The 24,786-nt window shown below is 42.2% G+C and overlaps 1 protein-coding gene across 1 annotated transcript; it reads left to right on the forward strand.

Annotated features, from left to right (window-relative positions):
• The first annotated feature begins 1,896 nt into the window (after window positions 1-1,896).
• Window positions 1,897-23,341, forward strand: LOC145402896 (sorting and assembly machinery component 50 homolog). The gene is made up of 9 exons (XM_080274804.1): window positions 1,897-1,944; window positions 4,456-4,674; window positions 5,733-5,944; window positions 7,721-7,826; window positions 13,589-13,771; window positions 15,143-15,229; window positions 16,209-16,370; window positions 19,217-19,343; window positions 20,265-23,341. The coding sequence occupies exons 1-9, from the start codon at window positions 1,924-1,926 to the stop codon at window positions 20,450-20,452; spliced, it is 1,305 nt and encodes a 434-aa protein (XP_080130930.1). The 5' UTR covers window positions 1,897-1,923; the 3' UTR covers window positions 20,453-23,341.
• The last annotated feature ends 1,445 nt before the right edge of the window (window positions 23,342-24,786 follow it).

Here is a 24,786-nt window from a genome sequence, read left to right on the forward strand (position 1 = left end):
ATTGGAAGTGTAGTGTGTGATGTGCATGTAGTTTGGTGTTGACAGTTAAGAGAAAAGCATGCTGGCCTACTCTCTGTGTTACTGAATCACTGAAAACGGGAGCTCCAGCTCTCCCTGACATCAGCTTTCCATCCACCTCGGGAGTACTACCCTGCTCGACTGGTGCTACAGCCTACTCCATTGTTCGGCCAAACTGCCTAGAGAACAACAACAATCACCACAATAGTACTACTACTACGTTTTCCTCTGGGGCTATTTAAAAATGTCGCCTGGCGACTTGGCACCATGGCCTGGGTGACTGCGATTTGGCACCAGCGCAGGCCGGTCAACCAGACGTAAACAAACGCATGAAGCTTCACAATGGGCACTGTGCACGCAAAAGTAAGAAAATTTTAACCTGATTTCTTCTGTCAGCTTAACAATGAAGCTTTCTTTGAAAACAGTGAATTCTGGAAGAAGATATTTGTAGCGGGATTAGCCTGAAGGGAATGTTCAAGCCGAGAACTGAAGTTTGGTGGCCTACTTTAATACTTTACCACACGGGCGCAGGTCTTCCAAATTTCCCATTCAAACGGGTCTTTCACAAGTTGATTAGGATAGATTAGAAGTTTTGAACTGCTAGGAATTGGGGCTTCCAACGTTAGGTTTAGTGGCAATCCTAGGTGGTTAAAACCATTGTAAATATGAACGACTCTGACGCATGGATTCAAGCTGTTTTCTTAAAGCCAACTTTCTTAACCAAAATAATTTTAGTATTGGGTAATTGATTTTTAACATTTGACAAAAGAAATAAAGAGAACAAGCAAAATATACCTACCTTGCAATATTAAATGAAGCCCTGAACAACACCTGCAATGGCATATTTACTGCCAGTCCCTTTGACTGAATTTGCTAGCACACCAAACATACTCAGATGTCTATCTGTCTATCTATTGCCAGACGCCTCAATCCCATTTGGGGTGGCCACAAACAAATTGCCTCCACATCGCCCTGTACACAATGTAATTACCATACATTTAGGCAGATGCCTAGCTAGAAAAGCATGTCACCCAACCAGGGGGCTTAGCCCTCCTATTAGCAATGGAAGCCTAACTGGGAGGATTTGCCCCCAGATCCCCCCCCCCCATGATTATAATCTACTTAACTGCATGCAAACTAAAATGTATATTGCATAAAACTTGTGCCAAAACAGCAGCCATGAGGTACAGAAAGCAACTGGCATTAGGGTCCAAATTCCCCATCTGTAACATGGTCTCACTGCCCGCTTCACCTCAGTGCGTCGACAAGCCTTCATGCCGGTCACAGTATGTACCAAGTGCCTCCCAACAATGTGCTGTCTGGTGTTCCTAGATACTAGCATTTCTTTATGCTCACAGTCATGCTGCAGTTTAACCATGAAGCTCATTTGGTGAAATAGGACGAATCCTTTACCAAACGGGCACAGCCTCTCCATATTTTCTGTTGAAATGAGTCTTTCACAGGTTACTTTTTACTTTTCCTGGATTAGCATAGTTACAGAGCATTTTTGTAAACTTACCTTAGAAAGCTGTAAATGAGGATTTAGAATACATAAATATTCCGCCGACGTCTACCAGTAGCTGGCCATGTCCAACGTTCCTAACACATTTTTTAATTTGAAAACTGGCTGTCAAAGGTTGAATTAAGTTAGGTTTGGTTGAATTGTTATAATGTATAAGATTCCCATAGCTTTGACAGTTATTCGTGTTTTCTTTCCTTGCATACATTTGAGTATGTTTGATACTCTGCCATCATTAGGTGACCAATGCCAGCTCCTCATGGAAGCATGTTGAAGTTTTTATAAATGACATGAATTGTGTTGCTGTAAGAAGTAATTCTGTGACTATTCTAAGCACATCTCTTTTGTTTCAGAGTCCCGAGGCAGATGAGAGTGAGGGAACTAAAATGGATCTGCAAGCCTTGAAGGTGAGAGTATTGAAGCAGCTATTTTTACTGTGTTTCAGCCTGGTGCTGAAGTCTGGATAGGGATGCTTTCACATGGTGGCATCACTCTGGCTAGGTGGTGGAGTTGCCTGGTTATACAAATATCCCTCAGTCCCATCTCTGTTTCCTGAAAGGAGCCTGGTGGAACGTTGAGGGGCATCTGACCGCAGTCCATTGGGTTCATGCTCAGATAAGCCTGGGGTTGCTACTGCCACTACTAAAGTACATCCTTATACCACATGATAAATTGGGCAGTTTTTGGGATCATCAACAAGATCTTTGCCTCATTCGTTTTTATTTCATTTACCGTATGTCCTCAAATCTTTAACCCTCCAGCGGCATCTTCAGTATAGGAAATAGTCAAAAGTTGCAGAGGACCATGTGAGGAGAGTAAGGAGCCTGCTGGATGTGTGTTATCCTGTGTTTGGCCAGAAATCCTAGATGAAATTGGATTAGTGGGTTGGAGCATTGTCATAGTGGAACCTCTAGTCTTTAACCTCCCACAACTCTTCTCTTGTGATGCACTGCATTCCATAGTTGATGGAGAACTCCTAGGTAGTACTCTTTATTGATTATCTGGCCTTGTGGAGTGTACTTGAAATAAATAACACCCTGCTGGTCAAAAAAAAAAAAAAAAATGTCAGCACGAGCTTCATCTTGTTCCAAACTTACCCTGCCATCTTTGGCCTTGGTGATTCTACTTACTTCCATTATGATGACTGAGCTTTTGTTTCTTGGTCATATCCATTCACCCAAGACTCATCACAGGTTATTACCTTCTTCCTGAAATCTGGATTCTGAATAGCTAAGTTCAACATGTCCCTGGCCAATGAAAATGTGACAAGCAAGAAGAACATGTCCTTAAACACAAACTACTTACCAGCAGCTGGGCTGGGTTTCAGTGCTGAACATATTTGAGTATGTGCACAGCAGTTCAAGGTCACACTTTACTGAGTCGCATACCCTTGTTCTTACGGGTTTACGAGAAAAAAATATGGTTGGATACTTTTCGATCAAACCTTGTACTGAACTAGAGCATAGTAGCGTAGCCTCAGACCCCTACAGTTCAAAAAGGGAAATATGGGATTGTCTAGGTTTTACTTATTGAAGGATTTACACTGCTGAAATGCTGGAGAGGGATGCCTTCATGTGATTGCACTAATATGACTTGGCAGTTCTGCTGCCTAGTTATACAGATGTCCCTCAGCACTCTCCCCATTCCATGAAAGGCAGTAGGCAGACTGCAGAAGGACAGATTCAGCCAGCAGTCCACTGGGTTCATGTTCAGCTGAGCCTGGGGTCATAACAACAACAACAACAATTTTACTCTTGATACTTTTCAGTCAAAATCCAGAGACCAAGAGATTAAGAAGAAACTTTGGAGAATTAGGGATAAGTTAGCACAACTCAGGTCCAAGACATTGAGGACAAAGTTAAGAAATGTTAAGGTATGATATACTTTATGGTTGGTCCTCATTTGAAATTATATTATTACAGTATAATGTTTTTAAATCTGTCTATTGTCAAACTCCTTAAAATCCCAGAGGGAGTATTCTCCCTATCACTGTCCTTCCCCATCAGGCTGCCCTCCCTTGAACTGAAGCTACTTTTATTCATTTATCTCTGCACTCTTCCCTCCTTCCTTTTCATTATTATATCCCACTTCCTCACTCATATATTGTGCTCTCCTAGTTAATGTTTTATTCTCTGGTCTCTCCACATAGCCAAACTATTACAGGATGCCTCAAACACTTCCCAGCACATCCATGTTTTCATCACTTCTTGTTGCTTTTAATTCATTGTCATGGTGTTTTGAAGTCAGCAGTGAGTATTTCTGATAATTTCTTTCATCTGAACTGAACTGAGATGTATGTCCATTTTCAGCTTGTTTTGCATAGCACTTTGACACAATAACACAAACCTGCAGCTTGGCATCCTCTCTGTAAGACTTTTGTAACTAGCATCATATTCTAATGTTGATCTAATGTTAAAGGTCAGCATTGAGGATGAAGAAATGGCAGGTTAGGCCAAGTTAAAGTAAAAAGGGTATAAAAGTGTGTCATTTAAAATTGTTGCCAATTTCACTGGGCATGCTGTTGATGGTTCTCCCTATGTTGTGCTTATCTTTTCTTGCATACATTTATCTTATCCTTGAATGGAAAAAAGAGTCAGACAATGATGAGGAGGTGGAGGATAATGATTTTCGTGATATTGAGCCTGTGCAGGTTTATATCCAAGGGGCAGCTGGGGTTTATTCTCACATAATGTCACCCAGGGATGAGTCAGGCTGCTCACATTCATCTTAAATATCAGAACCAACTTGCCTAGCCCTGGACTCCTACGCTTCTCATGGGGCAACACAGATGATGATGATGATGATGATGATGATGATGATGATGATAATGATGATAAATGTACTTAGAGGCCTGTGTGCATACGTGTAGATGGTCTGGTGTACATACAGCATGATAATGATGATGAATCTACTTGCAGGCTCGTGTGCAGCGCGTACATGTGGACGGCCTGGCACGCACGAAAGATGATATAGTCATCAGTACAGTAAAGGATGTGTTTACAGCGCAGGATTTCCAATCTGTCATATTGAAAATCCATGAAGTTAGAGCAAGATTATCCAAACTGGGCTGCTTCAAAGAGGTTGGTGTGTTTATCGACACCTACCAGGGCCCCGACGCACTCGATGAGGGAATTGAAGTGAGTTTGGCAACATTAACACTCCCAGGCTTCTCTGTTTACATTATGTTTCCAGACAACTGTGTTTGTTTACAACCTGTGCATTGTGCTTTTGTCGCCCACTGATAGGGTTCCTTGACCCATGCCCACCAAGGCTATTTGACCCCTACACCTGCCTGCCTCACCATCACTGTTGTGCAGACTTTCATTCTGCCTAGAAGGATTTTTAAAAACATTTTCTTTCACTCCTCATTTTATCCCAGAACTCTGGACACGCAGTTCCAAAACTACTGTAACTTGCACCCAGAAAGTGCCCCTTCTTGCAGCACTTTGTTTCTCCTGAGCAGTTGAGTGCAATTATTTTTTTATTAATTAATAAAGGGAAAATTTAAAGGTGCATGTTATTGCTAGATTGCTACATTATTCTGTCGCAAATTAGGACTGCTGCACAGTATACAGTATGGACATCGTCTGTTGGGGTTGAACTGCCCTTATGTCACTTCACCACCACCAGGGTTGGCTCAGTGTCTCGCAGAGGCCTGAGAAAATGCGATAGTGAAAGTTGCGTGGGTGCTTCTTAATTTTTCCGTAAATGTGCTTCATAACTGGTTCTCAGATTTTTGACATGCTTGTACAGTAATGTGAAATTTCAGCCCTTATAAGACTTAAAAGTGTCCTATACATGCGAGCCATGTAATGCTGAATTCTCTTATAATGGACACTTGTATATATTGTGATACTTGATGTTCATGAAGTTAGAACAAGATTGTTCAAACTTGGCTTCCTCAGGGGGGTTGCATGTTTATTGACACATATGAGGCCCCAAATACACTTGATTAGGAAATTGTACAATATTAATTTAGTTTCCTTCAGACAGTTTTGAATGTCATCATGGAAAATGGGATATGGATAGGTGTGAGGATGCCAAGTAAGTGGGATATATTTCAGTTTACATAGCCAGGGGGAATTTTTAAGTTAAGACACTTTAATTCTGGACACTTTACCTTCATGTCATCATTTCTTCCATCATCAGGGTGCCCTCTTTCCAGTTTACATCACATAACCTGAAATGTTTACAGGTGACGTTTGAAGTACGAGAGTTAAACCTGCTGGGGGCCAAGATAAACACAAGCGTGGGCAACAACGAAGGCACCGTCTCTACTGGGGGACTCCTTAAAAACATCTTTGGCCGTGGGGAGGAGCTGAGCTGTGAATATTCACATGGCACCAAGAAGTCATCATCGTTCTTTACCACATTCACCAAACCCTTCCACAATGAAGCTTCCACTGTGTTAGTTCTTTGTTTTCTTCACCATGTTCAGTCCCACCCACAGTTTATTCAAGATGTTTACTATACCCATCCACAATGAGGCTTCCACTGTGTTAGTTCTTTGTTTTGTTTACCATATTCAATCCCCTCCACAGTTTCTTTACTATTTTCACTAAATCCTTTCATTCTTTTGCTCTCGTTCACCAAGTGATATTTCCACTGTGTTAGATATTTGTTCACCATGTTCAAACCCTTCCACTTTGTTCGCCATGCACATCAAACTCTTCCATTCCATTGTTCATGTTCATGTTCATGTTCATTTGTTCACTAGTTCACTTATATCATTTGTATCATTTATTAAGGCTCCAACATTCTTGCATGCATCAGCCTTGGTCACCTAATGGCAACTCTCCATGCTGCTCAATCTCTGGCAGCCTCCCCATTCAGTCCCTTGTCTCTGAGGTCGCACACCGAGGCCTCGTTCAGGTCCTGTTTTGCTCTCGATCGGAGTTAGACTGTGACTGTTGATGATGGCGGGGTAACAGAGTTGCCAGATCGCAACGGCCACATTACCAATCTCCTCAACTTTCATTACCAAATTTAACTTTTCGTTACCAAATTCGTAAAGCTAGCTTTTATTCTTCACTAATTATACTGTATATACAAGTGGAAATACATGTAATCACTCTCCTTATAATTAACACCATGTTGATTATTTTCATGCTATGTAGGGTAGCAGATTAATTTGAGAGAGCAAACAATCCACTATCTCCATCCTGTGTATCCTCATACATGTGAAAAATCCATTTGGTAATGCATTATTCTGATTCATTACCAAACGAATTTTTCATTACCAAATTGGCCCACACTTGGTAGTGAAAAATACCAAATGGCAACCCTGACAGGGGAGGGGGGAGGGGGGAGGAAGGAAGGGGTGAAGGGACCATGGTGTAACAGCTGTTCAGCTCCAGGCAGCAATTTCAAATTACGGGTGGGAAAAAAGTCAGATTTTTTTCTAATTTTATGCGGTTTTTGGCCGATTTTGGGAATATTGGATCCCAAGACGATTATGTCCGGTTAGTGGGGATGTTCGGATATTGGGCGTTTGGATGATAGAGGGATTAAATATCGTGATTCGTGAACGATGTGGAGTGAGGATGTTGGTGGACACCAGAACTGAAGAGTGTGTACTGAGACGGTATGGTCATGTGGAGAGAATAGATAACAATAGAGTGGTAAAAAAGATATATCTGAGTGAATTTGAAGTAGAGAGGAGGCGAGGTAGACCAAGGAGAAGGTGGAGAGATATGATGGATGAGTGTGTGAGGAAGAGAGGTTTGGAAGGCGGTGAGGCTAGGGAACTGACAGGAGATCAAGCTGGCTGGATGAATGTTGTGAGAAGTGCATGATCAGGGATTTGGCACCCCTTTTTAATGTGGCAGTGTCTGGATTGACTCAATTGGATATGTTTATATGAAGCTGCAGAACGTGCTGAATGTTTTTGGTGTATCCAATAGAGCCAGGATTCCGGGGGCTTGAATGATGAGTGAATGGAAACATGGCCCATTGGACTGGGCAAATGTGGGCTGTCTGGACATTGCTACTCCTCACCCTGCCTTAGGGTGGGAAAGGAGGTCCAGTTGATTATGATGGTGATGAATTTTGTTCATCCATCCATCCATCGTCCAATCCTATGTTGCCCCATGAGGAGTGTAGGAGCCCGGGGTTAGGCAGTTGGTCGTGACATTTAAGATGAGAGTGATGAATTTTGTTTTTATCAGTATTTATTTTTTCCAGGTTAAGCAGCAGTATATACCAGCAAGGCAGTGAGGCACCATGGTCAGGGTATCGGGAGTTGGATCGAGGCATTCTGTTCACACTGGCGTTCAATTCTGCTCCACAGGTAAGCTAACCTATACTCTCTTCATTTCATTTGGCATGTAGTCTGTGTGTTTTCTTATTATGGAACTTGGGGACTTTCACAGCCTGATTACAGTCATGATCCAGTTTGCGTTGGGGTTACATCAAGTGACTAGAAAGCACTCAGAGAGCATGTACCTCCGCCAATGCCATTGCTATTAAAAAGGATCCGGATCCGGGTCCGTGGATGTAGGATCCGAATCGGTATCCACCCCAAAATTTAATAAATTTGCTCTTGGTCCATGGCCCACCTTATCACAAAATTGCATTGAAGGTCACTAAGAACTTTTGGTGATGTTGTGTGGGATACTCCGGATCCAAATCCGCCACATCAGGGGCGAGTTCTCATTGGCCTGAAGCCATGTACATCATAATTGGGGTGGAGCAAGCGCTCTGCAGTTTTTTACAGGCCGCGTTCAATTGATGCAATTAGGCATTTTGGGATAAAATTCAAATCGTATCAGTTGATGTGATTAGGACTTAATGGTCACTGCTCCACTGAACTGTCTGCTTGCATTCCTCCACCTCTACGACGGGCGCGTAGCACCCGTCTGGCAGCAAACTCTCATCCCTTTTCTGTCCAACTCTCTAATGCAAGAGTTAACCGTTACTCCCAGTCTTTCATTCATGCAACAGGTCAGCTCTGGAACTGTCTCCCTCTGTCTGTATTTCCTCCTGCCTATGATCTCCAGTCTTTCAAACGCAGTGTGTCCAGGCATCTCAAAATGATCGGATCTTGAATTTGGCTCTCTGTTGTATTTTGTTTTTCTCTTGGAGGGAACTGTTACTGCGGGCTCATGGCCTTTGGTTCCTTCTTCCTCGCATAAAAAAAAAAAAAAAAAAAAAAAATGTGTGTTTTGATGTCTAAATATGGCACATTGACCTGAAAACAGTGCCAGACTTAGGAGAGGTACTGTACACGCAGTGGTGTATAAATAGGATGTTTTTTGGTTTTCATTGTTATTTTTTTCATGGTTTTCTTGGTGTTTGGTATCACTGTACAGCCATCACCCATTTATCTGGACGTCCATTATCCATACAATCCATAACCCGCATGCTGTGATCTGGTTGTATTAAACCATTATACATTCATTTTTCCATTTTATACGGATAAAATGCTTGTGTCTGGGTGGAAATTATGGTCGTGTGAACATTTTCGCCCACCCGGGCAGGAATAGCCTGGTGGCATCGTGCTGTCTGGCTCAGCAGTTCACCTAGTGCCCACTAGAGACTTCCTCAGCCATTCCCAGTTCCTGCACATCAACCATGTAGTGAGCAGCTCCTCTCGTATAGTTGTTATGGTGACCCACATGGTGGCTTTTGTTGTTGTTTCCTACCTACTTCAGGCTCATCAAGATACACCACCAGAACACATGGGATGTACTGTGCAGTGCAACAGCTTTGCCAGCTGCAGTGCAACAGTCATGGTCAAGGAGCTAGTGGGTTATTCAGCATGGCGTCCTGCAGGGAATTGTGAGTGTTCACCTTGATTTTATTCTAGCTTACTGTACTGTACCTTGATTTTATTCTATTTACCCTGATTTTTTTTTTTCCATTTTACCATTATGCTTTGTCTGTCCCATGCATTGTTGATTGCATGTCTGTGGTTGATGGGTCTGCTTGACCATGGTAATCACTTGGCTGTGGTTTAGAGGTCTGCTTGACCACATAGTGTAAAATAACAGGAACATGTGTTGTACAATGTACTGTAGTGGAATTTTACAATGGCTTTCAAAGTTAGGTTATGTATGAAATGGGGCGAGGGGAGAAATCCATTTTCTGGATAAGCCTTTGGCTTTATTATGTCGGATAAATGGTGAATTACTGTATTACTGTGCAGTACTTATCATTATATTGTATTTTATGCTTAGTTATCATTTCATTCATGGGAAAGTTTTTAGGATAGAGGTTCTAGATGGATAATAACACAATATCCAGCTCAGTGCCCAATACTGTATTGAATCTGTGGGGGGATATTATGCAATATTCGGCATTTCACGTTATTCTGCATAGGGCTGGGATGAATGACGGGGAATCGTCCTGACAGAGAATTGTCGCTGACATTCCTCCCTTAAGTTTGTCCAACGCTTTAACTTTCTCTGTCAGCAACATCACTTTACGAGTCTGTTTTGGTGTGTTACCACATGCATCACTAGCACAACGCTTAGGCCCCATGTTGACAGACAAGGCAAGCAATCACTGGAAGACAGAAAAATAAGCCACAAATAACGATTCGCAAGTCACGCATAGTTCGACCGTCGGATTCAAACTGACTGTGGTGAGTGGTAGACCGACCTCCCACACACACACACATATATGTATGCACAAGGGCAGCAGGTAGGCATTTTTATATTTTATTTATTTCTCTTGTATATTAAAATTATTTATTTGAATACTATAATTTTATGTTTTAATTATTGTGCGAAAAATTCGTGGATAACCGAAATCGCGTGAAAAAAGTTCGCGTGAATTAAGGGCTTACCTGTACTTTAGCTACCAGTCTCAACTCCACCTCACTCACGTATCATACAATTTCCTAGTGAGTATTAGGGATGGTAATGATGATGGTGTTGATGACGATGTGCACACAGGTTCAACAAAAGCTGACTCTGGATGGAGTGTGGTATTACCTCAGCTGCCTGTTGTGCATTATGGCCTTTGGAGTGTGGGAAGAGGCAGTCAGTCTCTTAACCCCTTGGCTACGATGTTCCTTTTAAAAGGTCCGATCGACAGGCTGCGACATTCCCTTTAAACTCGATGAATTGATTTCAAAAGTTGTGCCTTGTATTTTGGCACAAGTATTTTGTGTATTCATCCACCCACGCTTGAGGTTGCCAGGCTGTCCTTTTAGCATCCTCCACACTGCAACACGCATTACATAACCATGTGAGCCCAGTTTTGCTTCAGGAAATCATGGCATCTACAGGTGGTCTGTTGTGTTCACCCCAGCCATCAACTTCGCTTGGTATTACCAAGAAAAGAGGTGCTAGAGGTCATTTTCCACAGAAAAGGAAGTATGCGCCTACTAGTGATGGCGATTCTAGTGATACTAGTGTGGAATATCCTGTAAAACCTTTGAAAGTACAAACCAGCACACCACGCTTCAAGCGACGCCAACCCACCTACAGTAGGATCTCACCAATAACGATTTCGGCGATAACATTTCGGCAATAAAGGTAAGTTAGAATAGCTACCCAGTTTCTATGATAACGTTTGTATTCACTTGAATAACAGTTATTTCGTGAATGCCAAGTTGTTATACTGCAAATATGTCCATAAAAAGATGAGGAATGAAACAGACAGACAAGAAAAGATGAAGGAAATCGCCGAAAATGTGAGCAATAGCGAGGAGGAGATGGAGGATCCTCCCCTCGCCACCTCCCCTGACTTACCCACCGCCGTCCCTCCACCTCCACTGCCCTACCTGACTCACAATCTGCCTCCCCCTCCATCTCCACAGCCCCACTTGACTCACCTGCTCCACCTGGCATACCTGCAACCCAACATAATGACTGTTGCTGCATTCTGGAAGAGATATAACATTCAACAGGTCGTAAATTTTTTCGTCAGTGCCTGGAATAATACAACATTGGCAACCGTTAAACATGCCTGGTCGGCATTCCAGCCATAAATCAAGTCTCCTGAGACGGAGAGAGAGCGGCCATCAGAATTAATGACTAATGACTGAACTTGTAACTTAGATTTCATGAAAATACCAGAAACAGTATCACGATCGAGTGAATGCCCGCCATCAGTCACTCATCACTCACTCTCTTTCACAAAGCTAGCCAGCCGAGGAAGAACAACAGAGAAGGGTTGAGTAGATGATGACACTGGGGACTTTCCCTGAAGATTTTGACTTTATGGGGTTTGATGAAGTGTTGATGGAAGTGGGTGACCCTGGCATGAGAGACAGTAGTGAGGATGAGGCCAGCGAGGGGTCAGGGGGTACGATTTAGTAGCATCCATGCGCAAGCCTCGAAACAATCATCATACCAAACACCTCATAACTCCTTTGAGGTGAGTTTTATATTATTCATGATGGTTTAATAATTAATTTTATTATTTCAGCTAAAAAGGTAGTGATAGGAGGGCTCCAGGTGGGAAAAGTGGATAAAAGTTCTGGAGTGGCAGCACCAATAAACCCTTTATACATGTATTTTAATGTCACGCAAATAACGTTTTCGCTAATAACGGCGTTTTTCTGGCACCAATTAGACGTTATTGGTGAGATCCTACTGTACATTACATAGCTGTGACTTTCACACAGTTGTCAACTTCTAGCCTCACTAGAAAAGTGATTGAACAAATGTAAATAAGTGACAGAGAGTAAGTGTAAGTAACTAAAATATAAGGAAAATGAAAATGTCTGGTGTAGGCTATGTAAATATCTTTCGTTGAGTTTAGCATTATTTACTATTACTGTACTGAGTAGTTTTTCATGGTTTAGTATCACACTGTTTTATTTTATAATGTTTGTAAAATAATGATTTTGAAGTGCTAAGTGAACCATTCAAGATAATGCAAAGAAAGTGATGCATATAATGGTGCGTGGCTGGGAAATGAAGAGTGGTGAGTGGCGGTGTGGGTGGTTGTGGGTGATGGACAGCTACAGTGACGCAAAAAAACACCGAAAATGGCGTTGCTTCCACCTCTTTCTGTGGCATCGTAGGAGCATCTAAACATTCACTGACATGCTCATAGGTAAGAAGAAATGTTTCACTTTCTTGCGCATGTGTGTTAATATGAAAATTATTGCATTGAAAATGGGCAACTTTTGTGTGGATTGCCAGAATAAGGGCAGCACTCTCGCCACCTTAACTGCAGTCAGGGAGTTAAATCTGCCTCTTCCTCAGTCTCATCTTCCCCATCTCTTCCGCTTTCTCACTCCAGTATACACCCTCCCAGTCAGTTTCTTATTCTCCATTCTTTCCATGGCCATACTGTCTCAGTGTGCTTCTTTTCCAGTATATCAGGCCATGTCGGCATTCCTGGTAATGAAACTGTGGATGCCTTGCCTTGCGAAGCCCTCCAGTCCCCTTGTGTGCCATTTCGATCTGTTCCAGTTTCTTATTTTTTCCTGTCCTCCGAACGTTCTTCTGACAGCGGTGGCAGTCTTGCTGGTCCTTGTTGACTGGTAATAAACTCCGGACTGTTAAATCTTCTGTTTCTCCATGCTCCAATCCTTGTCATCGTACCCGCCTTTGGGAGACTGCCCTCGCTCGCTTATGGATTGGCCATACTCGTCTTACTCATGGGTATTTGATGTCTGGCGATTCGTCGCCTTTCTGCCCTGCTTGCAATGTTCCCCTGTCAGTACACCACATTCTTATTGCCTGTCCTCAACATATAGGAGTTCGTGTTCGACTATTCCCATTTTTATCCTCACTTTGCCGACCTTCAGATTTAAGCGATGTTTTAAGTGAGTCTTGGTATTTTTCTGTTACCCGTTTAATGTCCTTTTTAACTCATTTAGGGATTTTGTATGATATTTAATTTTATCTTCCGTTTTTCCCTTATTTTCCTCCTTTACCATATTTTCACTCTGTGATGCGACTTAGTGCCACATGGTCTTTGGTTACCTGGTGCTACCTTTTCATTTCATTTCATTTTCCAGTATATCCACATTGACATCACAGTGCATCCAGATTTCCTCATATGTCTGTCACTCCATATGCCTTCACATTCTCCTCTGCATTTGCTTCACCGAAAAATCTTAGGTTACTGCTGCTGATGTACCCACAGGTTCAGCAAAAGCTGGTTCTGGATGGTGTGTGGCGATACCTTAGCTGCCTGTCTCGCTCTACAGCCTTTGCAGTACGGGAACAGGCTGGCCACTCCTTAAAGTCTGCCTTGAGGCACGAGTTATCGATAGACAAGAGAGATGACGTGGTTTTTCCAACTGATGGGGTTGCTCTTAATGTCAAGGTAATTATAACAGTCAGACCTAATGTAATCTAACATAATTAAATCTAACAACCCTACCTGATGTAACCTAACCTAACCTAACTCAACTACCTACCTAGCCAAACCTCACTGAGCCTAAGCTTACCTAACCTAACTTAGCCCTTCGAGTTGGCTCTCAGGTACAAGCTTTCTGTCAACAGGAGAGAGAGAACTTTGCTTGAACCAGTGAGGAGGTTACTTATAATGGTCATAGGTGGCACTGGATATTTTGCAGCATCTCTGCCATAGTGATATATTCTACACATTACAGTACTGTATAATTACGTATTTTACTGATACAAACAATATAATATAAAACCAATATACTGTAAATAATTTATAAGAAAATGTTACTAAGGTAGTACATGGGTGGCTGTCATCAACAATAGCCCATTCAGTCTCATCTGAGTAGAGACAAGCCTTAAGCTTTTGAAAGCCGGCAGCTGATTGGTTGTCCGAGTGCATTGATTATTAACTAGCATTTTAAATTACTTGTATTATAAAAATTACAATAACCATTTGATAATAAGATTGCCTAAATAAAATAGTTATATATATAGATATTTGCTTAGATTAATTTAAAAACAGAGCATTACAAAGTTTATCAGATGGAAAAGGTAGCATGAAATTTTGAAAATCCCGGGACAAATCAGAACATGTCCAGGTAAGTTTTACAAGTACAGTAAACCCTTGATATAACGAACCGCTGTATGGTGAATTCTGTATATAGCGAATGGCCAAATCGCAACCAAACACCCGAGAGCAACACTGCATTGAGTGAGTGGATGGTGAGCACCCCCACCTACCACCACATTTACATAAGAATAAGCAAGGTTGAAAAATAATACAGTGTCCAGTTCATAAGAAATCATTAATAACACTGGAAGGTACTACTAGGAGAATGGAATCTGACTACAAGTTTGGTTACTGACTACACCATCATCATTCAGAGGCAGAAAACGTTCAGCCGCAAGTACAGCCATATGGTGATATTTCTTTTGAGTGACTGTACATCGAGTCCAAGCTGTGACACACACTGTTGCAAATCTTAATACACATCCCTAATATCTTTTTTCCCAAACATCTTCCAATAGCTGTTTGGAGGTAATTAGCATGTTTTGACACTTGGTTTAGCATCCAGTCCATACAAAGTTTCAGCATTATTGTGGCCAACCCCATTATGGGGATTCCATACGAGGAAGCATGGCATCATTTTATGTATGTATGTACAGTGTCAAGATAATGATATGTAAAGTAAACCAACAAGGAATTGTTCTAAGTCTGCTATCCATTTAGAATATGGAACTTGGTTCCTCTCCTTCTTTTTTATTTAATTATTTATTTTTTCTCCAGAATGAACTAGCTGGCCTGGGTGGAGACATTGGCTTCCTTAAGAATGAGGTGGATATGCAAGTTAACCTCCCACTACCAAAGGAAATGGTAAAGACTTGGTTTGTGTGTGGGGAGAGAGAGAGAGAGAGAGAGAGAGAGAGAGAGAGAAAAAGCTGGATGCTCCCAGAGATCTTTTATTGAGGCTAGGTAGTAGTAGTAGTAGTTTTTCCCTAGGCAGTCTGGCCAAACAGCCCTGAGTCCCTAAGGAAGGCCATGTCTGAGACAGAGCTTTCCTACAGAGCCCTCAAGGAGGTTATCTTGTGTTGTTGGCGCAAGCGATTGTGTGCAATGCAGACTTCCATTAATGTGCTTAATAGTATGGGGTGCTGTGTTGCATCCTGGACAGGCATCAACGACTGAGTCGTCCAGCCTCATCTGATAACTCAAGAGGGCTGGATGATGCCCACATCTCAGCCTGGCCAGTTGGACCTGTCCTCACGAGGGAGGTAGGATTCAGAAGGATGGATATCAGGATGCCGTGCATGCAGCTGTGTGTTGTCTTTGAGTGACTAAATAGAGCAGCAAGTGACTTTAACATGGATATGCTTCTGGAGCTGGGGTGAGGTGGGCGAGGGGAGAGAGATGACAATATTTGAGTATAATATCGTGTGCTGGGTGTTGCTTTGATGTTCCTTGGTGTGTGTGGATGTGCTACCATGTAGTTCGGTGGATAGTGTGGGTTTGTACATCTTCATGTGGTGGCATTGGTATACTTGGGTGTACAAATGATGCTGAAGTCCCACCCTATCCCCTAAAAGGAAGACCGTAGACTGCAGGTGAATGGCAGCATTTGCCTGCACTCCATTGGGTTCACATGCAGATGAGTCTGAGGTCACAGTAACAGTCCCTTCTGATTCTGTTAACGCTTTTAGGCATCTTGGCTCCATCCCACTGGCATAATCATCCATTAGCTCTACCCTTTTGAAACTCTTTGCACCAACCCTTTGCAACTCCCTTGAAACCATTTTGAAAATGTAAGCTACAAGCAGGGTATCATCCACACCGTTGGCTGTGTATATATTTACAGGTGATACAAGGCAGCCTACTGGCAGGTCACCTTTTGCCGCTGCGTAATAACAAGACTCACTGTATCACGGACCGCTTCACCCTGGGTGGACCAACCAATGTACGAGGCTTTGAAATGTGTGGTATTGGACCCCATAGTGATGGATGTGCTCTTGGAGCAGAGGTATGTGGTACTTGTAGTTGATTGGTTCTGACCTGATAAAACTAGGGCACTCTCATGTCTTGTATACTGTCCTAAGTTGTATTTGACAAGGCTGAGATTAGCACTCACTATGTATGCCATATATACAGTTTTTTTCTTTTTTCCCTCTTTTTTTTTTACAAAATGGAACTAGGTCTTGGTTCCAGTAACTGAGGTCATTGCTCAGTACATGTGTGCAAAAATTCCTTTTCAAAGAATAGAGATATGTTCCTGAAAACTACCATGTTTTGGAAAATTCCCTTCAAGTGGGGACCATGTTTCATCAAGAAAAATTATCATCTCCTTGTGTGTATTAAAAAATCACAGCCAAGGCTGCAGTTGATTATTTAAAAATATCTGATATGATTGGGTGCCTGTGTACTAAAAGTTTAGAAGTAAAGAAAGGGGGAGGGGGCAAAATACTAAGATACATTCTTACTGCTTAATACGGAATGATAGTGTGTTGTATAAAAATTCTTCTTATGTTAATGATTAAATTTATACTGAAAATCATGTTAAGTGAAAGCACCAAAAATGAAGATTTAATTTTTTACAGTGAAAAAATGTCAGGCAATTGTACCTGAAATGAGGAATTATCATCCATCCATCCATCATCCAATCCTACGTTGCCCCATGAAGAGCGTAGAAGCCCAGGGCTAGGCAGTTGGTCCTGACATTTAAGATGAGAGTGAGCAGCCTCACTCATCCCTGAGTGGCATTACATGAGCAATAAACCCAAATCACCCTTTGGATATAAACCTTCATCGGTTCAATCTGATTGCAGCGCAATAATTGCCCACTGAACCACCAGACGCCAAATTTTGGTTATATGGTTACCACCCAGCGTAGTAAATGGTTTCCTGGTGTACAGGAAACCATTTAGCTTGTCACTCAGTGTAGAGTCACCCACAGGCAGAAAGAAGAAGAAAGAATGAAGGAATGAAAGACAGAAGAGGGAGTGTAAAGTCACCTATAAGCAGAAGGAAGAGGAAAGAATGAAGGAAAAAAAAGACAGAAGAAGATGGACGGAAACAAGGATGAAGGAGAGGACAGGGCAGACACCTGAGAGCAGCATTACATTGAGTGAGTGGATGGTGGGCGCTCCCACCTACCACACGTGTATATTTACCTATTTGTATTTACCTTGTGATAGATGGGGGCGCTCACCATCCACTCACTTGATATAGTGCTGCTCTCGGGTGTCTGTCCTGTCCTCTCCTCCATCCTTCTTTCCTCTCATCCTCTTCTGTCTTTCCTTCCATCATTCTTTCCTTTTCCTTCTGCCTACAGGTGACTTTACACTCTTTCTTTTGTCTTTCTTTCCTTCATTCATTCCTCTTCCTTCTGCCTGTGTGTGACTCTACACTGAGTGACAAGCCAAATGGGGTCCTGTACACCAGGAAACCATTTACTATGCTGGGTGGTAACCATATATACAAGGTAGGGCAGTGGATGTTGGAGCAGGTCTAGTGAGAGAGGGCAGTGTTTGGAAACTACCTGTACTTTTGTTTGCAGATGTTACTGTGTTGTTAAGTGAAGATGAAGGGGAGCTGCAAGGCTTGGTAGATTAGTTTGGGAGAGTGTGGAAGAAACAGAATCTAAAGGTGAATGTAGGGAAGAGTAAAGTTATGGTCTTCAAGAGAAGTGAAGTCAGTGAATGTATAGTGAGGCTGGATGAGGAGGAAATGGAAAATGTGAGTGCATTTAAGTACTTGGGTAGTGTGATGAGTAAGGATGGAAGTTTTAGAGGGTGAAGTGCTTGAAAGGCTGCAACAGGGAAGAAAGGTTGCTGGTTCCTTGAAAGCAGTGATAAGAAACAGGGAAGTGAGCATGGAAGTGAAAAAGCTAATACATGACAGTATTGTGATACCAACTCTAATGTATGGAAGTGAAGCTTGGACCTTGTTGGAGGGACAGAAGTCAAGAGTGAGAGCAGTGGGAATGAGTTATCTAAGAGGAGCCTGTGGAGTCACATGGAGAGACAGGCTGACAAATGAGGATATAAAGGAGCATTGTGGTGTGATTGTGGATGTGATAGGAAGTGTTAGGAGAAACACACTGAGGTGGTTTGAACATGTGGAGAGGATGGAGAGTGAGAGACTGATGAGGAGAGTGTATATGAGTGAGGTGGAGGGGAGGAGAGGGAGAGGGAGGCCAAGGATGAGATGGAGGGATGGAGTGTAGAGGTATATGAGAGAGGGGGGTGTGAGCTGGGAGCAGAGCAATGAAATGGCGGGGGACAGGGCGATATGGAGGTGATTTGTTTGTGGTCACCCCTTATTGGATTAAGGCGTCTGGCAATAGATAGATAGATAGATAGGCAGGCTCAATTCGATTGGAGTGCTTTAATTACCCACTAATCCACCAGGTGCCACAATTTTGTTATATGGTTACCATCCAGTGTAGTAAATGGTTGCCTGGTGTACTGGAAACCATTTGGCTTGTCACTCAGTTTAGAGTCACCCATAGGCAGAAGGAAGAGGAAAGAATGAAGGAAAGAAAGACAGAAAAGGGAGTGTAAAGTCACCCTTAGGCAGAAAGAAGAGGAAAGAATGAGGGAAAGAAAGAAAGAAAAGAGGAAGGAAGAAAGAGAGGAAAGGGCAGACACCCAAAGCAGCAGTACATCAAGTGAGTGGATGGTGTGCCCCCACCTACCACCATGATACAGTATTATTGAAACATGTCCTAATATAAACTCCCAGGAGAGGTAGGATGATGATGATGATGATGATGATGATGATGGTGGTGATAGTGATGGTGGTTGACTAATGATAATGATGGTGATGATGATGGTAATGATAATAGTGATGATTTATATGTACTTACAGATGTACTGGGCAGCAGGTCTCCACATTTACTCCCCTCTCCCACTCCTTCATCGAGGTGGCTCCATCAGTGACAAATTCAGACTCCACGCATTCGTCAACACTGGAAATGTGGGAGATTTTGTGCTGAGTGAGTACAGTGGTGTTGTTGTGGCCCCAGGCTTATCTCAGATGTGAACCTGGTGAACTGCAGACCAAAGGTGGCCTCTCGCAGCGCACCAGCCACCTTTGTGGGATAGTGTGGGAGTTGAGGGATGTTTTTTTAACTTGGCAGCAGAGCCACCTTGTTATACCAGTGCCTTCTCATGAAAGCATCCTTTCCAGGACCAGGTACACTTCTGAAGACCTTATTATGGGTAATGGCAAGGTGAGCGATTTATATTTTTATGCAGAAATAAAAGACACTAAGATTTAGAGCCAGCAGAATTTGTTCTTTCCCTAGTATCAAACAAAAATGAAAGCCAGATTCAAGATTTGATCATTTTGAGATGCATGGACACATTGCAGCTAGAAAGCTAGTGGGTGTTTGGCAATGTAGTGAGAATGGAGATTGATTGGGAAAGTGTATGTGTGAGGTGAAGGGGGAGATTGAAGATGAAATGAAATGAACAATAAACCCCAACCATCCCTTGGATATAAACCTTCACCAGCTCAATCCAATTGGAGCACTGTAATTACCCACTAAACCACCAGGTGTCAAAATTTGGTTATATGGCTACCACCCAGCGTAGTAAATGGTTTCCCGATGTACAGGAAACCATTTGACTTGTCACTCAGTGCAGAGTCACCCACAGGCAGAAGGAAGAGGAAAGAATGAAAGAAAGACAGAAGAGGGAGTGTAAAGTCACCTGTAGGCAGAAGGACAAGGAAAGAATGAAGGAAAGAAAGAGGAGGATGGAAGGAAAGAAGGAAAGGGCAGACACCCAAGAACAGCAATACATTGAGTGAGTGGATGGTGAGCCCCCCCACCTGCCACATATGATAATGATGATGATGATAATTGTGATGACAATGACAGTGATGATGATGATGATCTTGCTTTTCTTTGCAGCCAACAACTACCGAGAGAATCTACGTGTGCTGGTGCGAGAAATGCGTCTGTCGTACGGAGCAGGCCTGGCCATGAGTCTGGGAGGGTTCGCACGGGTGGAACTGAACTACTGCATACCCCTCATGTTTCAGCGAGGGGACCGACCAAGCCATGGACTCCAATTTGGGGTCTCTACAACTTTTCTGTAACTTCTAGAAGAATGTTTTTGGTAGCCATTTGACTTGTGGGAGAACATTTTGGGCAGCCATCATGAAGAAGCAAGACTTGGAGGGGTAGATGGAAGAGTGGTACTGTCAGGGATGATAGTTCAACTAATGTTTCACCTCTTTTGCCCTTCACCTTTCTTTGGTTTGGAATATCAACAATTTTCCCCTGTCTTCTTGAAGAACATTTCAGGCAGTCATCAGAGTGAAACTTGGAGGGGTAGATGGAAGGACAGTACCATCAGGGATCAAAGTTTGCCTGATATTTCCCTTCATCTCCCTGTACCTTTTCTATTGCTGTACTGAAAGAGACTAAGTATAATTCTCTGTCTGATATTTGACCTAATATTTGTACCTTTCTTCTGCTGGGTAATATTCCTAAGCTGAGAGAGTCCAAACAATATTGTTCTTGTGGCCCCAGGCTCGTGTGGATGTGAATGCAGTGGATTGCAGGCTAAAGTTGTCCTTTTCTTGCAGTCCACCATCCTTCTATTGGGGGACTGGAGGGAGTTGAAAGACATTTGTATAACTATAACCAGGCAGTGGAGTCATGGTTATATCAGTGCGACTGCATAAAAGCTTCCTTCTCCAGCATCTCTGTCCCCAGAAGATGCTTTTTGATATAATTCATCAGGGAGGAATATTACGAACATGCCCTAGTGTGAAGTAAACGCAGAGGAGTAGGTGACAAACTTTTGTCCCTGACTTTACAAACTGTAATGAAATTTAAAGTTATAGTTCTCTTATGGTACCCAGTGGTTTGCTGGGACAAGGTTACTAATTTCAAAAGTGAGTCAGGTGTACTTGGTTTATTTTCACCTGATGGAAATTGGCCACTCTCAGTTTGAATATTAAGTTGTGCTTACATTAAAATCACTAAGCCTTAGTTATGAGGTATGAATGAGTCTCGTCCAGTCTGACTACACTTGGTCATCAACTGATCTGAAAGGGATTAGGAATCTTTATCAGGCTAGAACAAATGTTATAGAGTGTGAACTTTTGTCCCTGATTGTACTAGCTATATGAAATGTAGTTTTGGGGTGCTTTGTTATGGTAGACAGTGATTTAGTTGGACGAGGTTACTATCTTCATAACAGAGTCAGGTAGTTGAGTCCAGGGGCACCTTCACTTATCTGAACTTGTACCCTGTGGGCTGCAGACTTAAGTTGCCCTTCTCCTACAGTCCACCATCCTTCATTAGGGCAGATAGGTAGGGAGTTGAAGGACATTTGTGTATCCAGGCAGCAGCTATTTTGATGATGTCAGGTAAAAACGCTGACCAGTAGGTGTAGAGCACTGTGAATAACACGCATATCAAGTGAGGAATACTGTCCAGTAATGATGAGTTTGTAAAAAATATGATGATGAAGAAATATGAAAGCTTACAGCAGCAGCAATATAAGAATATCTGTGGTGATCTCTATGCATAATATTGAGTATTTACATTTCGTTTGTTTTCAGATGAAGTGAATAGCCTTGGATTTTTATCATGGCCTGCAAATTCCTGAATTTTTGGAATGGATTACTCCCTACAGTTTCCTCAGTTTAATCCAAAAATTCAGGAATTTGCAGGCCATGATAAAAATCCAAGATGGAGGATGAGGTCGCAGTGAGCTGATGGGGAAGTCATTGGAGTGTAGTTTTTATTAGTAGTTGTAGCTCCAGGTTCATCAGAATGGAAACCTAGTGGACTGTAGGGTGAAGCTTCTCCTCCCCTGCAGCCCACCGTCATTGTGGCGGGGGATTGGGAAGGAGCCACTTATTGGAAGTACCTTGTTATGTTAGGTCTGCCATGTGAAGGGGTTTCTCTCCATGGCTGCTGGAGTAGATACCAGTTTATTGCTTTTGGCTGTACATTCCCATCCTTAGTTGGGAAAAGAGGCTTGTCATATGATGATGATGGTGATGATGATGTTTTCGTCTTTCAGTAAGTGGTGTTGAGTATGTAGGTCTGGATGATGATGATGAAGATGTCAGAACATTGAAATTGTTTGGATTACTGAAGCTGAGGACTGTCAGTGGGACTAAATAACCCAATGTAAAATGCAGGTTGTCCACAAATTATCTTCACAACATTAAGATAATGTTTACCATGATGTTTGCACTAAATTTGTATCACCATTGGAAAAAATGTAGCCACTCTCATTGTACTCTAACATGACCTAAAATTTCCATCTCTTCATCTTTGAGTTATAAGCAGAGATCAATACCAGAGTATGACAGTAGTCACCAAAAAGTGCCATGGAAAGAATTTAGAGTCATGGCAAAGACCTCTGGCATTGTGATGTGTTGATTAAACTGCAAAAGGACAGTAATCTGGGCCTGATTAAAGTGAAAGAACTACAACTGTTATCTCCAAGCAGGATAATGTATTGCCTCACTGAGGGTGGGCTTCTTGAGAGTTCTAAGCAAAACAGTTCATAATCACTGGATTGGAAGAGATGGCCACATTGCTTCATGTTACCGACAGTGCTCTGAGGGTCAAAACATAAATGATGTAGCTATATGGTGTGACATCAGGGATAAGGAACTGAATAGAGAGACTGCTAGAGACCAAACAGTGTGGAGAGCCACAAACATATTACCAAGGCCAATGTATGCAAACTTGTTAGAGACTTTGTAAATTAAACAAAATGAAAAACTTTGATGTTTTCTCTTTAATATCCAATCAGCTGCATTATAGATATCATCTTGACCCCTTTTCTCACCCTTCAGTTGGAAAAGAGGCCTGAATGATGATGATGATGATATAAAAGTAATTTGTGGAGAGCATGTATTAACCACATCATTGTTTTGTTGCAGTACCTGACAGCTGAACATAATTCATGCCTGGCCTGATGCCGCTCATTTAATGCAAAGGTTATTAGTCGGCTTATGTACGGAAAATGAATTATGCAATACCTGTACAGTGTAAAATAAAAATATCTAATTTTTGCATGTATCTTGATAATCATTACTGTGTTCTGAGGAGGTTGTGTACTGTATGATTATTGTTCTTCTTGTGGCCCGAGACTCATCTGAATGTGAACCTAGTGGACCAGTCTGAAATCTTCCTCAACCTATAATCCACAATCCTCATTTCAGGAGATATGGAGGGAGTTGAGGGACATTGGGATAACCAGGGAGTGGGGCAGTTATATCAGTGCCACTACATGAAGGTGTCTCATTCCAGCACCTGTTATATTTCATATTTTGAAATTAAATGTTGTGGAGAGGGGAATGAAATGTTTGTCTCTTTAGAATATCAGTAAAGTTTAATAGGCTTCCCAAAAATGCAACTGATTAATGAAAATCTTACTGGTATGGTACTGAAATACTGTACCATACATACTGTATAAGAATAGTGAATTGATTCTGCTATCCCTAGAAATTGTCCTCCTCCCTTCCCTTGATTTACCATCCTCATATAATTACTTTTCATTTGAAGTAAACAAGCTCTTGTCAGTCCAGTCTATAGTCAGACCAGACATCTTAATTCCAGAGTGGTTGGCCACAAATGAATTGCCCATATGTCATCCTGTCATTTGCCATCAGGTTGCCCCAGCTTGTGCTCATACCCCCTTCACTCATATGCCTCTCCAACCCATCCCTCCATCCCATTGTTGGTTTTCCCCTTCCTCTATCAATTCTGCACCATGCTCACACACACTCCATTCTCTCTAATAATTATATCATCTTACTTCTTTTGGCTGTCTCTTAGCTTTGGATTATTGGTGGTAGGTGGGGACGCTCACTGTCTACTCACTCAATGTAGTGCTGCTTTGGGTGTCTGCCATTTTTCTCTCTTCCTTCCTTCCTCTTCTGTCTTTCCTTCATTCTTTCCTCTTCCTTCTGCCTACGGGTGACATTACACTCTCTTTCCTGTCATTCTTTCCTTCACTCTTTCCTCTTCCTTCTGTCTATGGATGACTCTACACTGACAAGCCAAATGGGTTCCTGTGCACCAGGAAACCATTTACTATGCTGGGTGGTAACCATATAGCCAAACTATGGCGCCTGGTAGTTTATTGGGTAATTGAGGCACTTCAGTCGGATTGAGCTGGTGTAGGTTTATATCCAAGGGGTGGTTGGGGTTGATTGCTCATGTAATACCACTCAGGGATGAGTGAGGCTGGTCACTCTCATCTTAAATGTTGGGACCAACTTGCTTAGCCCCAGGCTCCTATGCTCCTCATGGGGCAGCATAGAATTGGATGATGGATGGATAGATGGATAGACTTATTATTATTATTATTATTATTAATATTATTATTATTGTCATTATGATGATGATGATGATGACTGATTATTATTATTATTATTTTTATTATTATTATTAT

The sequence above is a fragment of the Coenobita brevimanus genome, chromosome 59 (assembly GCF_032717465.1).
Source record: "Coenobita brevimanus isolate Jiangsu-jjx chromosome 59, ASM3271746v2, whole genome shotgun sequence".
NCBI classification, from domain to species: Eukaryota; Metazoa; Arthropoda; class Malacostraca; order Decapoda; family Coenobitidae; genus Coenobita; species Coenobita brevimanus.

Coding starts and splice junctions, on each gene's coding strand:
- LOC145402896 (XM_080274804.1), top strand. CDS start 1,924: ATGGATCTGCAAGCCTTGAAG. Junction 5,945..7,720: donor CACAATGAAGCTTCCACTGT/GTTAGTTCTTTG, acceptor TATTTTTTCCAG/GTTAAGCAGCAGTATATACC. Junction 15,230..16,208: donor TCCCACTACCAAAGGAAATG/GTAAAGACTTGG, acceptor ATATATTTACAG/GTGATACAAGGCAGCCTACT.